The sequence below is a fragment of the Notolabrus celidotus genome, chromosome 11 (genome assembly GCF_009762535.1).
Source record: "Notolabrus celidotus isolate fNotCel1 chromosome 11, fNotCel1.pri, whole genome shotgun sequence".
NCBI classification, from domain to species: domain Eukaryota; kingdom Metazoa; phylum Chordata; class Actinopteri; order Labriformes; family Labridae; genus Notolabrus; species Notolabrus celidotus.
In genome coordinates, this window is record NC_048282.1 from 21,025,909 (window position 1) to 21,043,124 (window position 17,216).

Genomic DNA, 17,216 nt, shown 5'->3' on the forward strand with positions numbered 1-17,216 from the left:
CAAAGGCTTTCTGTGTCATCATTTATCCTCTACATTGTGGAACAAATAGAAAACCCACATTAATAAGCCACAGTTATGACAGCCAGTTCCTGTACAGATTTCTACTTGTTGACTATTTTTAGCTTTTTAGGAGGTGTGGCCTCAGGGAATGCAACATCAGTCTGTCCACCATGTTTACTCATTTCTGAAACTAGTATGGAAACTGCAGATGAAGATAGATAGATAGATAGATAGATAGATAGATAGATAGACAGACAGACAGACAGACAGACAGACAGACAGACAGACAGACAGACAGATAGATAGATAGATACTTTATTCATCCCCAACAGGGGAAATTCAGGTGTCCAGCAGCATACAGTGTGTGCCATACATAACCAAGCACTCTCAAAGTCAGGCAGTACGGTAAAAAACATCAACAAGGTAAAGTGTTCACTTTATATAGTGTAGTCTCCACACAACACTTAAAGGTAGTCTGGGAAGAAGACCTGACGATCAATGACGAGGACTGGGAAACTTATCTCAATGATATTCACAACTTCTCTATAAACTCCAGACACCAACTTATTCAGTTTAAAGTTATTCACAGGCTGCATTACTCTTGCACCAAATTACACTCTTTTTATCCCTCTGCCTCACCAATTTGCCCAAAATGTAAGTCAGTTGAGGGCACTCTAGGTCATCTTTTCTGGCTCTGTCCCAAATTAAATCAGTTCTGGTCTGATATTTTCAAGTGTTTTTCTGACGTGCATAACTGTGACATCTCCCCTGACCCCTGCACATCGATCTTAGTTGTTACTCGACATCTTCCACTCTTTTTTTTTTTATGTTCAACAGTTTTTATTGATTTTCAGACAAGAAATAAAAAGACTTCATCTTACATGAACATACACTCCCATGTGTAACATAGACATAGTATGTTGACAAAGACAGAGGATAACAAACAAAGACACCGTTAAACAAACATAAGAAATGACAAGTAAACAAAAACAAACAAAAAAAAAACAGAACCACACACAGTTTCCCAAATACTGAATATAGATCCATCCTTCGCACATTTTAAATCTAGCTATTAGATTAACATCTTAAATTGCAGGAATAGACAGCCAAGCTGTGTAAGGGCCCCATGTGAGCATATATTGGTCCAGTTTGTCCAGCAAGCAGTATGTCACTCTCTCATAAGCAGCAAGTTGAGCCATGGTTGTTGCCCATTCTTCACTCTTAACCACTTACATCGGAAAACAATACAATATGGTATGTTTATTGCAAAAAGATATATTTTAACTCATTGGAAAAATGAGGATGTCCCTTCTTTTAAGACCTGGCTAGCAGAAATTACCAATCTGTTACATATGGAAAGAATCCGACACAACGTGTCTCTCAACTCTGCAGCCTTTGACATGATGTGGCAACCATTTCTGTCCTACCTATCGGGACTGAGATCCCTATATTTGTACATGAGTAAGTTCATGTGATGTTGATGTATCCTGTTAGAGCAGGTTTTCCTTTGTCTGTTTTTTTTTATTATTATTATTTTTATTTATGTAGGTATGTTAGTGTGTATGTGTACTTGTCTCCGTTTGCCCCCCTCTGTTATTTTTTCTGTATTTGTGTTACTTGTTTATACATTGAAAATATATAAATAAAGTATTTAAAAAAAAAAAAACAAGGTAAAGTGAATAAAATAAGTTAAAAGCTACTATCGGTAGTATTAATAAAGTGCACACTAGCAAGATCCGTTGTAAAGTCTTATCGCAGCCAGGATGAACGACCTCCTGAACCTCTTAGTCCTGCAGCGCATGGAGAGGAGTGTCACTGTGGCTGCTTTGCTGAGCGACCACAGTGTCATGCAGGGGGTGACTACTGTTACTGAGGATAGACTTCATCATGCTCCTCATTCTGCTCTCCACCAGTTCTCCAACAGAGTCCATCCCCCTCCCCATCACTGATACACACTTCCTGACCAGTTTGTCGAGCCGGTTCCCCTCTCTTGCAGTCATGCAGTTCCCCCAGCACACAACAGCAAACAACACAGCACTGGCAACAACTGACTGGTAAAAAAGGTACAGCATCTCATTACAGACATCAAAAGATTTCAACTTCCTAAGAAAGAAGAGTCTGCTATGTCCTTTTTTGTATGCTGCATTCGCATGCACCGACCAGTCCAGTTTATAATCCAGGTGGACACCCGGGTATTTATAAGTCTGGACATCCTCAATGGCCTCAACTACCACTGGTCGATGATGTGCCTTCCGCCGCCCAAGTCCACTATCATCTCCTTGGTTTTAGATGTGTTGAGGAGGAGTCCATTGCACCTGCTACAGTGTGTGAAGTCCGAGATGGCCCTCCTGTACTCCCCCTCGTCCCCCACCCTTTAGTCACCACAGCAGATGGAAACATATCTAAAAGTTTCACATCCTGCAGTGTTGAACTGAAATGGCACTCAGTTATGATCAAATGAGAAAACACTGAGCCAACAGCACTTCAGTTTACTATCCCTCTAAACCCACTTAGTAAGCTGGATTCTCCCACTTTCTGCTTATTCATAGAAACCAGACTGCTGAATCTAATGTTTTGTTCCTTCCTACATCTCTTCTGTTATTTGTTCCAGCTTTGTTATGCAACAAGGTTCCCTTTTGTTCCAGTCCTCCAGACCAAGTAATTTCTCCCACAGTGATCTTTCTGTGGTCACTCAAGTGATTTGAAATGTGCTAGCTATGATTTTCTCACTGAAGAGAATAACTCACACAGCCTGTATCTTGTGAAGCAGTGCTGTAAGGGAAGCTAGGAGGAGACATTCAAAAGAAGGGTTTGTCAGGCAAAGTGCTGCTGCTCAGTGTTTCATTGTGCATTTGAAATGTAAATCACTACTTTAAGCAAATTGTACTGTAACTTAACAGCAACATTTTAATATTAAAGCCAATGGCGGCTGTTTTTACTATGAGACTGTTGCACTAATGTATTGCACTTCATCTTATTTGAGGCATCAGACAGAGGGGTTCCTTACACATAGATCTCTATATCTCAGGGGTTCCCAAACTTTTCAGCCCTCGACCCCCAAAATATTGGTGCCAAAGACTTGCGACCCCCAATGTCCCTCCAAGTGATTTAATGTGGCTTCATTTAGCTGGTCTGCAGAAAATTTGCCTATCTATATGAGCATGTGGCGGTGACTCCTGTGCCGTTATGAATTAACCTACTGCTACTAATGCTTTTGATAATCAACTGTTCACTAACCTTAAACTTTGGAGTCATCTGGCAACAAAGAAAGGCAGAAAACTCATTACATTTCTATTTTTAAGGTTTTAATTCAAGTTTAGTTACTATTCTTGTCTATATTTTTTACTATAATGGGTAAAATGTACTATTTTTAGATAACTTTAAAAAAAAAAAAACATTCTGGAAGACATCAAAACCCCCCATTTCTGTTTTGCAACCCCCCAGGGGGTCCCGACCCACACTTTGGGAACCCCTGCTATAGAGGGTAGAATAACATTATCAACCTGCAGTATGTTGACACTGCTGCCTCAACATCTCTTTAAAATAGCCAAAATTAACTTTTGGATTAAATGATTTCCTAAGAAATAAAGTCCAGTCAGTTTTAGTTGGCAATCACGCCTCCTTAATTTTACTGCTAACTGCTGGAGCCTCCAAAGAGCTGTAAACTTGGCCTCCTATCTCTTCCCCCTTGACACAGAAGATTCTGGATGCAACAAACATCATTAGCTGGTTTGGTAAGAACCTCTCCTGGGAAAGAAATCAACTGACTTGTGCACAGAGAACAAGCTACCAGTGAACATTAACAAAACAAGAGAGCTGATAGATGATTTTCTGGAAAAACAAGAAGAAGTCCAACACGTCATACTGGTAGCTGTTTACATCCCCCCTCTGCCAACCTGACAACAGTGTCCAACATTCTCAACGCTACCACAGCCAGACTCCAGACAGACCACCAGAGTGCCCTCTTCCTGATCTCCGGGGACTTCAACCATGTATTTTCTAAATAGCTTATTGTTACGCTCTGTTACTTTTATTATCATTATTTTCATTGTATTGTATTTATATCTTATTAATTACTTCTTCTATTATTATTATTATTATTTGATATTCTTACTTATTGTGTATAGGAGCAACTTTAATGACTGAATTTCACCCCCAGGATAAATCAAGTATTTCTGATTCTGATTCTGATTCTGAAGTCCAACATGGATTGAAACATTACAACATGTCCTGAGATGTGATCAACCTAAGATTTCAGGGCCCTGCAGAAAGCACTAAAAACTGCAGCCTACCGTGAACAATCAGATTAATTGGTTCTGCCTGTGTAGAGCCCAAAGGATACTAAAAGACATTACCCACTCCAGCCACAGCCTTTTCACTCTGCTGCTATTTAGTGTGTGATGCAGGAGTATCTGCTGTTTTACCACCAGACTACAAAGCAGCAACTTCCTACCTGCAAGACTCTTTAACTACAGCTGATCCAAATATGCTCTTCTTATAAACCTCAAATCTGCACGTAATATATTCTCTAGACTGCTCACTCTCTACATTTCCATGAATATTGAACTGAAATATTCTATTATGTTTGGCTCCATATGCAAACTATTCCAACATTTTATTTACAGTTCCTCTCCTATAAATGCCCTTCAAGGTTTTTGCACTGTTTTTCACATAACACTGTATCTTTAATGTGGATGTAATGTAGCTTCCTTTTTTAACAGCTTGTTACTGTTCAATCATGAATTACATAATGACAGGAAGACTTTACCTTGAACCTTGAACTTTGGTAATGGCTTCCTAGGTCTGTGAGGTTTGAGTGCCGGGTTTGGTTGGGTCTTTGTGAACTTAACCTTGCAGTATTTGTTTTTCAGTTTAGATAACATTTTGGAACAAACATTAAGTTATTTTTTGGTGTTCCTCAAGCAAACATTTTGAGACCCTTGTGCTTTCTTTTACTTGCTCTAAACAACTGACACGCAGATAAGACTAAACGGTATTCTATCTAACCATATACTCTCATTACCTGCATAACTGATAACAATTGTCCAATCAATGAGTAAACCTAATGAGTAGAAAATGGAGATTAAACTTGTAATGTGGAGAACCGTAGAAAGGAAGGGCAATGCTGAAACACTCTTTTATAAATATAGTTATTACACAAACATCCCTGTAAAGTTCTGCTTAACTTCTTAGACGGTTTTATGATTTTGAAAGTGAAATACAAAGTCTCAGCAACTTTGGGCCAACTTTACTTGACAAATTTTTTTTTAAACTACCTTATCAAATGTCACAGTTTTAAGCTTAAAACTGCGACAAACTGGGAAACTTCCAAGCTGTGCTGTAAGATCACTGGTACTGCCCCTCATGGCCTTTAGGACCTGCTGAAAGTAGGAGACTTGAAACTAAAGACCTGTCTCTTCAGTCAGCGTTTTATGACTTTTTTAAAGATGTTGTGGTTTCAACTTCCAAGCAGCAAAAGTAAAAGTAAAAGAAAGCAGTGCAGATTAAGTTCAAGGGATGAATGCTGACTGTACAAACAGTCAAAGAGTGTAGTGTAAGAAGTAAACGATCATTTACTTTTGTTGAAGCAGCCACAATGTAAAAATAACCCTTTTTTGCAGTGTTAAATTCTACATTTAGATTGATTATCAGAGTGAATATATTTTTAGTATTGAAAGACTGCAAAATATTGCTTAAAATAAGTTTTCCCTGCTAATTTTAAGATCACAGTTTTATAAATATTACGTCTTATTTTAAGAAATCTTACCAAGCAAATTTTCACTTGTTCTATTGGATTTTTTTTACTTATTTCAAGGTAAAAGTAAAATGTTTTGTTTCCTTGTTTTTGGAGGGGCATTTTTTCCAGTGCATTATTGCTGTCCCTGAGAAACGAACATGACAGGAGGGTTAAACTGTGTAAACTTTGAATATCTCTATGTATGAATTGTGCTTTCTACATAAACTTTCTACATAATCTTTTAGAATAGATTTTAAGATTATTTTATTGGTTTTTAAATCTCTTAATGGTCTTGGCCCTTCTTATTTATCAGATTTGCTTTTATTTGCCATTTCAGAGGCATTACTTATATTGAAATCAGTTATTGTGTTGTTGTGTTTCAACAAGCTGCAGAGACAGTAGTTTCTTTGCATTTGAATATTATTTTTGTTGATGCTTTGACTTTGGACAATCATCTCCATTTTGAGTCCGTAAAGAGTTCAGTTCAGCAGATTTAAATGTTGATACTCTGTACCGTTTTTTAATGTTAATGTTATAAATCTATAAAAATGTAACATTTTTCAAATCATTTTATAAAAGAAGTTAAAGTTGATGTGATTATTGGAAGTAACCCTCCTAGGTTTGGGGTCAGCCCCTAATGTTTTTTCCAGCCTGGCCACCCCTTCAACAGTTTGGTCACCCAAGTCAAAACTGTCTGGCTCCGCTCTGTGTCCAGCACTTTGTGTTACAATGTCAATGTATGAAAAGCGCTTTATAAATAAAGTCTGATTGATTGATTGACTGATAAACCTGCCTTATCACCGCTTTTCACACTGAACTAACGCCGATGTTTACATCATAAAATGTAAATCAATGTAAGTCAGAGGAGTTCACATGAGCATTCACTTCTGTCGTACTTACTTTGAGCCTACTAACCTCATGTCAGCTGAATGAATGAGTGACCCGTCTGTGCTCGCTTTAATGGGCGGGCTGAAGTCTCCCCCTCGGACAGGCCAATAAAACGGGAGAGCAGCAGCTTGGTGTGTGTTGCGTAACCGTACTGCAGGTCCTCAGCGGCAGTCAGTCAGTGTCGGTCCACCTCCACTCATCGGCTTACTTCTTCACAATGGCAGCTCCCAAGAAAGTCTGCATCATTGGCTCTGGAAATTGGCAAGTTGACGTGTTTATATATTGAGCTGTAAAGTGAGTTTTAACTCGAGGGCACGTTTTCATCTGTGTGTGTGTGTGTTTAAGATTACGCGTCCAAACCAAACCGGTGTCTCTTTGCTAGCCAGCAGCCAGCTAATATTAACAAGCTGATTTTCCCCTTTGTAACACTGAGACTGAATCACATGTTTTTATACAATCACCTGCTACTATACATCCATTTACAGCCTAATTAGAGTCCCATCGCGCTGCTAGGAAACTGGCTGAGGAATATACGGAAACCTGGACACATGTCAGTCACGACTCTTTGGGATTTGTGATCATGTTAGCCTCACTGCAACATGTTGCCTCACTTACCTCTGAAGTAGAAATACAAGTTACATTATCACCAATCTACAATGTCTTTAAGATTTTGCAAATGAAAGCCGCTTTTCACGCGTCGAAACTAAGCACTGAATTCCGTTCATAACTTGATCACTTATTGAGGTAATTGTGTTTGCATGAAAATCTCAGCGAGGTAACACCTAATTTCAAACACAGCATGGATCTCTGAAGTCCCTCAGTGAATTCGGCGTACATGTATGATCCTTTATTGGCCAATTGAATTCATTTCACACTTGAAAACCACTTTGTCTCTTTGGAGTAATGGCTTCACGTCGAGGCTGTTGTAAAGAAATCCAAGACGGTCTTTGGTGCTTTGAGCTTTGTTTTATTGCCGAATCGCATTGTTTATCGACAGGTTTCAGAACAATCATTCAAAATCATGATGAATCTTTTTTAACTTAACACTTGAGTGTGTGAACAAAAATCTGCAAAGTTCTGAGCAGAGTTTGGCGTGGAATTTTCTCAAGGATTGCAGCTGTTGCAGGAGAGAAATCACTCTACTACTACTCCTACTACTTCAATAAAATACCTTTTAACTAGCAACAAAGTATTATAGATTAAATCCATCAGACTTTTGGACTGCCTAGATGTGCAGAGGTCTTCAAAACAACCTAAAACAACTCTTCACTTCAAATAAGCAGAAAGTCTTCATGCTCATGAAGCTGCAGTTGCTGAACTCTCTTTTCTAACCCGGTAGATGATTAACAAAAGCAGCAAAGGCATACACTTAGATTATTTGTCTGTTTTATGTTTTGTGCCATGGGACATTATCAAATTTCACTGAATTACTCCAAAAAATATTATTCATACAATTCAAATAATTTGCCATGTAGTGTGTCTGTGCCTGCAGTGTGGTGACTGGCAGAGTAATTAAATACTTATCAATGTTCTGACCTGCGCTACCCACCCACTGGGTGGCAATAAGGCACATTTATGACCTTGTTAATTTAAGACAACAGAATATATGATGCGTGCAAGAGGTGTATGTGACAAGATGTAGGTGTACAACAGCGATGGATAAATATTTGAAAAAGGACAAATTAAAACTCTGACAGGGCCCTGGATAAATTCTAACCTGGCTGAAAAGTGTAATATGGGTTGTTAAAAAGGCAACTTTTATGAGAAAAACTACAACGGTGTCTGCGAGCGCTCTGACACAGTTAAAGAAGTGGCCAAAGTCTCTCTCTCTCAGCTAAATAGATTCATGAATTGAGAGACCAAATGTGTAATTTGGTAACACTTTTGGTTGGTGTTGTGACTCTAGACTTTCTTAATGTAAGAAATGTGCCTTGGCTCAAAGAAGGTTGAAAAACACTGCCCCAACGGAACAATACAGTTGAGTGAGCTCACTCAGCTGAATCTTCAGTGGAAGTTGGGGCAGTGTGTCTCCATATGTGTCTCCATATCATTATAATCAAGAGTACATGGCAGCTCATTACATCTTATCTTGAGTGCAGCCTGCCAGCTGAGGATCAAAGAGCAGAAACATTGGAGTGATCTGGCAGAAAACACATGATTTGCCATGTTTAGTAATCACACCAGCAGTCATGTGATTGTGATAGCTGGGCAGCACTGACTGCATTCTCGTAAGGTTTACATTGACACAGCTGTCGCCGTGACAATATGGCCATTTTCTTGTGTAAACTAAACGGTTACCTGTAACTTTTTTTATACAGGGGTTCTGCCATTGCCAAGATAGTTGGTGCCAATGCTGTTCAAAAGTCAACGTTTGACAGCACTGTCAAAATGTGGGTGTTTGAGGAGACGGTGAACGGGCGCAAACTGACTGAAATAATCAACACTGACCATGAAAATGTGAAGTACCTCCCTGGGCACAAACTACCAACCAATGTGGTGAGACACTGTTTGTTTCTCAACACTTAACAGTAATAAAGTGACTCTCCAGCTGAGGAGATGTCTTTTGATGCTCAAGGTATTTCCTGCAGGGGTGAACAGACTTGAAGTACTTTTTCATGCATCTGTTCTTGATTAGAATTGCCCCTCAGCTAGGGTTGCAAAATTCCAGGAATTTTCAAAGTTGGAAACTTTACATGGGAATTAACAGGATTAAACCAGAAATTTACTAAATTTAAAGGTTGGCTCTTAATAGGGAACTTAAATATAGTTGGGGAAAATATATTTTAGCATAATCCTGACTAAAACAACCAGATTTCATGTAAGTACAATTGAAATCTATGCTATTCCTCAATCACATGCACATAGCACACTGCTTACTGCAGGGCTATTGAGACCATGCCCCCTACATGCACTGTGCATTCCTCCATCACATGCACAGATGATTTCTAGAATCCTGCAGAGGCTAGGCTTGAGAAGCTTGAGGGAAGATGCTTTTTTATTTGCATGTTGAATGGGACTTTTTTTGGAGGGAGAGGGGCTCTTTTCATATAACATTTTGAATGGGTTAGGTCAGGGGGATGAGTAATATTTAACTCAACATTCATGTTTTTGTTCTTCAATTAAATAATTGACTGAAATAACAAATATGTATGCATGGATATGATACCTTTCCATTAAATTACCCTAAATTCCCATAATTTGGAATATTTCCAAAATCCCCCAGCTTAACTTCCCATGGAAATTTACCGGAAACTTTCCACCCCTTTGCAACCCTACCTTCAGCAGTCGTTTATTTTTTCTTCTAATATAACCACGGTCATATCAGTCTTCATGAATGTCATTGAATCAGCTCTAAATTTCGTTGTATCTCCCTCATCATCCTCAACCTCCACAGCTGGCTGTCCCAGACCTGGTTGAGGCCTCCAGTGATGCAGACATTCTAGTGTTTGTGATTCCACACCAGTTTGTTGCAAGAGTGTGCGACACCATTAAGGGCAAGATAAAGAGTGACGCCATCGGAATATCTCTTATCAAGGTTTGACTTTGCTCTTTTTGTCACTTTGTTGTGATCATCTGAAATATTCATTGTCTCTGGTCTCTCCAGCTTGCTACAGCCCAATGTAAACGTGCGTATGTGTGTGTGCGTGTGTGTGCGTGTGTGTGCGTGTGTGTGCGTGTGTGTGCGTGTGTGTGCGTGTGCGTGCGTGTGTGTGTCCTCCAGGGAGTGGATGAGGGGCCAGATGGACTGAAACTTATCTCAGATGTGATCCAGGAGAAACTCGGTATCACCATGAGTGTGCTGATGGGGGCCAACATTGCCAATGAGGTTGCTGACGAGAAGTTTTGTGAGACCACCATTGGTAAGTCTGATCGAGGGATGTATGTTGTTTTTCTTTTTTTGTTTCTTTAAGGCCTTGATGCAGAAAGTATGGTTGTTGTTTTAGTTTGTACCCTCCAGCTTTCTGTGCTGTCAGCATGAGGGTGAAAGTTTAATCTTTGGTTGCTGTGTAAATGACAGAGTGGGCTGCTTCACTTTGACATTTGCTTGATGTTAACAACATGCTTCACAGGATTTAGTTTTATTGCTCTGCAGGAACACTAACCTGTGTTTGAAAGGATTACAATTTGCAGGATCAGTGCTGTTAACTTGTTTAAGGCTTTGGAGCATGAGAGCTGTGCTGTAGAAGGTAAAAAATGATTTTATTCAAGACACAAAAAAAAATCTAGTTCTTTTTTTTTTTTCCATTTCCAGGATGTAAGAATAAAAACCACGGGGCTCTTCTAAAGGAACTCATGCAGACCAACAACTTTAGAGTAACTGTAGTAGAAGAGTACGATGTAGTGGAAATCTGTGGAGCCTTAAAGGTGAGCTTTGAATGCAAAACATAGCTTTATGCTACAGATGTATGATTCATGTTTGGTTCAAAAAGAGGGGGTAATCAAGTCTGAGAAATTATGACAGCCTGTAGGTGAAACCGCCACTACACAAAGTGCACTAATAATGCACTTTGGATTTGTGCCATACCAAAATCAGTCAATAAATCTTTGTTTATATAACGCCAATTCACATCAAGTGTTATCTCAGGGCACTCTAGCAAAGGGGAAGGTCCTGACCGTACTCTGTTATATTATTAACAATGGCCCAACATCAAGCCAGGATAAGAGCCACTTCTGTCTTACAGGCAAGACTCAGTCTGATCTCATCTTAATCTACCATGAGCAGAGCACTTTGCAGCAGTGGCAAGAAAAACATCCTATACACAGGCAGAAACCTTGGGGAAAACCAGACTCATGTTAGACAGATATCTGCCTCATATGACATGTATGATAAAACATTTATTTTGTTAAATCAAACTCCTAACATGATGTTTTGCTGCTTTTCTCTGGTTTACATGATTAATGAAGTGTCTCTTGTTGAGTTTAATGTTGGTACAGTGTCAAATTAAACTAGCGGTTAGTATAACCTCTTCAATGATTTAAGGGGGGAGCTGTGATTAATGCTTAGTGGTTCATTAAAAGGTGAAGCCTGGGAGTTACATCATTAGTTCATTATGCAGACTTTGAATGCTTTTGCTATCGCTCAGTAACCGTCCTTATATCTAGGTACCTTCTTGTGTCTGCAGTCTTTGCTCACATTTTCCCCTCCTCCCGTCTCCAGAACATTGTTGCAGTTGGGGCAGGTTTCTGTGACGGTCTGGGCTTTGGGGACAACACCAAGGCAGCAGTGATCAGGCTGGGCCTGATGGAGATGATCGCCTTTGCCCGCATTTTCTGCACAGCCGGGCCTGTGTCTTCTGCAACATTCCTGGAGAGCTGTGGCGTGGCTGACCTCATTACAACCTGCTACGGTGGACGCAACCGCAAAGTAGCAGAAGCTTTTGTGAAGACGGGAAAGGTGAGGGCTTGGATTATCAAATACTTCTTTAAATTGTGGGGTGGAGAAATTAATATCTTAGATACTTGTGTCTCAAGAAACTCATCAGTGCACCAAAGTTGATGAGGGGGGCTAAAAAGAGCTACTACCCATAACATAAAAGAAAGAAAATAAATAACAAGACAGCCATTTGAATATCACATATCTTAAGAGTTGTGTTTGAAATGATATACTATAATAACTGTCACCATTTTTAACAACAAGCTCCACAATTTAAAGGTAAAAGAAAAAACAACTAAGAATTGTAGCCCCAACCCACTTTGCTCAAACACTGATATAGACTAAAATAGCAGTCTTGCTAGCTTATGCACACCAACTTTCTGATTCAGTATAACTATTAAAAGACTCTACAATTATGAGCACAATGACAAAATAAGAATAAAACTTGTATGCCTCGTGCCGTTATTAGTGAGGTTCTAAACAGGGCTCTTATTAATCCTTCAAAATAAAAGCTTCAGAAAATAAACTATAAACCATAGATGATTATAACCAAGGGTTTAGAAGATATTTTCGAGATGTATTTAAAAAGAAGAAAAGCAAGCTCCAACCACCAAAAACCCAAACCAATAATAATGAATATATTTCAATGTAAGGATATTAAATAAACTTCAGCTCTGCTTTTGATTTGGAAATACTATAGCGACAGCACAGATTGAGAGAGAAGGTCCGCAAGTATAATAATAAAAAAATAAGATCTATAATTATTAAATCTAATGTAGTGTAAGTGTTTGAGGGATTGGTAATGTAAGCTTGCAATTGTCATTAAATTGTCATATTTATCAATTCTGAAATAACTACTAAAAATAAAAAGTTTTTTAACTGTTTCCACAAAGACATTTAAGTTTGCTGTTTTTGGGGGAGCTGGTCTAGCGGTCTAAGCGCCCCACATACAGAGGCTACAGTCCTCGTTGCAGGGGTGGCTGGTTTGATTCCTGGCTGCGACCATCTCCTGAATGTCTTCCCCCGCTCTCTCTATTTCCTGTCTCTCTTCAGCTGTCCTATCAAATGAAGGCAAAAAGCCCAAAAATCTAACTTTAAAAAAAAAGTTTGCTGTTTTTGTTAGATGTGTAGTCACACCAAGTCACTGACTTCACATCAAACAGAAACATAATGGTCAGATTGGTTTCTTTGATGCAAGTGGAATCTTCAGTTGAGATCTGATCAAAATCCACACCAGATTTTAAGGTTCATCCTTTGTCTGTGCAACTCTCTTCAACAAAGTTTCCTGAACGAGGCCAGTCCTTTTGTTATTTGCTTATCCACCAAAAAGCTACCTCCCTCGGTGAGGGTTGCAACTTATTAAAGCCCTTACTTGACTTAACATAGTTTGGACAATGTCAGTAGTGGGAGCTTGTATATTCAGTGGGGCATCGTTTCTCTTTTGCCATTTTACAAGAGTTCATAATTCTTCATGCTACATGTCCTCTCTTCCTCAGTCCATTGAAGAGCTAGAGAAAGAGATGCTGAACGGTCAGAAGCTGCAGGGACCAGCAACAGCAGCTGAGGTCTATCTCATCCTCAAGCACAAAAACCTAATTGACAAGTAAGTAAAGCAGTGACACGACAACACACTCTTTCCTTGTGCACTGTTTGGAAAAACATCAAACCGAGCATTGTTTCTCTCTGAACAATACCTCCTCTGCCTCCAGGTTCCCACTGTTCAATGCCGTGTATCAGATCTGCTATCAGGGCCATCCTGTCACAGAGTTCATAAGCTGTTTGCAGAATCATCCGGAACACATGTAACTCCTGCACACAGACCATGTGCCTTCTAAATGAAGAACAAATAACCATTATTCACCTGTTACCTGCCAGAAATAGATCGGGATGACCCGTCACTCCACAGCTGTGATGCAAACTGAAAGGCTGAAGTCACTGAGTGGACAGGTTGCATAACATTTGTGTTTAAACTCTAGTTAACCTTTGTCCTCTAACATTCAGTTTCTGACATCATTTAAGTGCTTTCTTTCCTTTCCTGACATCAATTGAAACTTGAAGGATACCCGTTGGGAGATGTTTCTTTCATCCTGTGATGGTAGAAAGATGTTTTTGCCTTGACTTTTTTGTTTTCATTGAAATCAGAATGCATGGTGTTTCTTTCTACATAAGCAGACCAAACTGAAACACAACAGAAATCCAAACTTTGATAAATCTCTGAAATGATTGACATCTATTTTATTCTAAGCTGAACTGCTGTTTAGTTTTAAAGTTTTTATGGCACTACATCATGCATTCAGATTTCTGTAGGGCCAACCTCTCAGGGCAAAGACCTGTTGAAAGCCTTCTGTAGAGGATAGCATTGATATCTAACATTTATGTTGCCGTCCAGTTAATGCCTGTCCATTGACAAAAGTTGTTTAATCATAGAGTAATACCTCACCTATGTTGTCTTTGTATGATCATAAGTGTCTTACATAATTCACTAAGATATTTCCTGTCTTGTACTGTATATTAACAAACTTTAAAATGCACAGCAACTGTTTTTAACACGAGAAATGCAAGTGCCTTAGAATGCATGGTTGCTAACTCTTGGCCATTGTCTTTTTGTTTTGTTATTTTTTGGGGGTCAAACCAAAGACTTGACTACTAAACATCCGTCCACTATGCCATTTGTCATTGTGACCTTGCCTGACCCTGTCTCATAATACGTTATAGCTAACGTGTGTTTGAAGTCTGTGAATAAATAAATTAAAGTCATCAATCAATGCTTGGATAACTTTCATCTTTTGTGGTGAGAAAGGCAATCCTCTTATTTTGATTACAAAGCAGAATGAAGGGAGTGTTCCTAAAAGAAAATCTTTGGGGTATGGTGTGCTCCTTCATTTGTTTTTCGTTCTTCAGACCGATGCATTGGAGGTGATTTTGACATTTATCTCTATAAATATTCATATCGACTGAAGAGGTATTGAGGCATTGTTCATTTTCTGTCACATCTGTCTTAGGGCAGCCTTGAAGTTCCCCCTGTAGTGGTGGCTGTAACACATCAATGCATGCCAACACTACAGGGGGAGAAGACTTTTAGCTAGTAAAACTGGATGTTAATGCTGGATACAGATACTTAAATCAGATTTGATCATATTTTACAATGTTTTCATGATGAAGAGATGAAGAAAATGCATTCAACAACAAACCAGATACAAAAAATCCACAGGGTGTCTTTAATATTACCTCTCTTAAGGTGAAACCTCATGCTGATGCACTGCTTGCTACAACAAAAATAAACCATTCATATTGTACTCCAAGTATGAAATGCAGAGCAGTCATTCTGATCTTGAATTAAGATTTTGGCACTTCGATGTCTCTTTATATCCTAATAGTAGTGCTCTATGGTATGACGATACCCCCATCTATTGGACATGAGGGTTAACTGCATAAGGGTTGGAATTAAGTATTGTGAATAATAAAATATGGTACTGATAGTTGAAGTGTTGTAACCCAGATGAAAGCCTTTGGGGAATTTTCAACCTGCATGTAAGAGAATTTTTTCAATCCGATAAGCAAGATAGAGTTAAAAGTTATATTTTTGACTTTATGGATAGGACAGTTGAGAGTGGGGGAAGACATGCAGTAAATGGTCGAACAGGATCGGTCAGGAGTCGAACCGGCGACCTCTGCAACGAGGATTATAGCCTCTGTATGTGGGGCACTTAGACCGCTAGGCCAGCAGCACCCCGACTACCTAGATAAGGGGTTCCCAAAGGGTGGGTCGGGACCCCCCGGGGGGTCGCGAGACACAAATGGGGGGTCGTGAAATGTCTTTCAGAATATATATATCCTTAAAAGATCTAAAAATAGTACATTTTACCCATGATAGTAAAAAATATCGACAGAAATAGTAGCTAAACTTGAAATAAAATCATGAAAATAGAAAACGTAATGAGTTTTCTGCCTTTCTTTGTTGCCAGATGACTCCTAAGTTTAGGGTTAGTGAAAAGTTAATTATCAAAAGCATCAGTAGCAGTACGTTAATTCATAACGGCACAGGAAACATACCCACATGCTCATATAGGTAGGCCAATTTTCTGCAGACCACCTAAATGAAGCCACATTAAATCACTTTGAGGAACAGTGGGGGTCGCGAGTCTTTGGCACCTATACTTTGGGGGTCACAGGCTGAAAAGTTTGGGAACCCCTGATCTAGATAGTTTTAATGCTGCATACAATATGATAAAACCCCCAGCATTCAAGGCGAGGTCAATTTGGCCTTCAGACCACACTAATATAAGAGAGGTTACATTCTGTGGTCATGAATAGATGATCATTTAGAGGTTAACAAATAATCCCATACATGAATTATTATAGAATATACATAAAATACTGTTTGGGTGACTTTAAAAATCTAAAATCTCATTTCAGCCAAGACCACTCTCGTCAAAAGATTTATTTGCATACAATAAGTGAAATTTGGCTCTGTTTCATGAACTCCCTGCCCTCCATGTGCCCACATGGAATGCCAAAGCCTGAGTTAGGGAGAACACACCTCCCATCACTTTCATGTGTATACATGGAAAGCCAAGGCAGGAAGGGCAGCAGCAAAGACCCCCAGGGGCACAGAACAGAGCAGACGCTAGTGACTTTACATATGACACAGTTAAAATGAGACACAGCAGAAAAGGAGCAGCTGGGGTGAAGGCTTGAAGGGGAATCAGCAAGAGTAGGGAGACTTAAGGCACGCCCATTTTGCTATTTGCCAATTGGATGTGTGGATGCAATCAGCTGAACTGTCAGCCGATAGGGACTGGTGTTCAGAGCATCTGATGTTCAGTGGGCCAAGTTCGACTTCAAATGTGAGGCAAGAGCTACTTACCCCCTTTTGAGCAAAGTCTAAAGCACCATGGGGAACACAGGAGGCCCTGGGGTCTCATTTATAAACGTTGCTTAAGCCAGTTTCAGGCCCTGTTTTGAGATTTATAAAAAAAAACTTGACTGTAAAATGTGACTACCGGTAAGCAAACTGACCCGTGCGTATGCTCATTTTAGAGGCAGGGGGAATTGGCGACGCAGGTGGTGAGAGGGAGAACTGAAGTCAGATTATATTTTAATGCCTCTTACACATTTCATTTCATTGAACAACAACATATTAACAGATCCACGTTACTATCATCACTAAAATCTACATATTTTATGTGAATATGTGACTGTGTTGAGCCGTTTCCA

At 39.4% G+C, this 17,216-nt stretch overlaps 1 protein-coding gene across 1 annotated transcript; it reads left to right on the plus strand.

Annotated features, from left to right (window-relative positions):
• The first annotated feature begins 6,751 nt into the window (after positions 1-6,751).
• On the plus strand, positions 6,752-14,765 carry LOC117820864 (glycerol-3-phosphate dehydrogenase [NAD(+)], cytoplasmic). The gene is made up of 8 exons (XM_034694778.1): positions 6,752-6,886; positions 8,944-9,121; positions 10,020-10,160; positions 10,347-10,485; positions 10,878-10,990; positions 11,784-12,020; positions 13,496-13,602; positions 13,709-14,765. Exons 1-8 carry the CDS (start codon positions 6,843-6,845, stop codon positions 13,803-13,805), a joined length of 1,056 nt encoding a protein of 351 aa, XP_034550669.1. The 5' UTR covers positions 6,752-6,842; the 3' UTR covers positions 13,806-14,765.
• Positions 14,766-17,216: the final 2,451 nt, after the last annotated feature.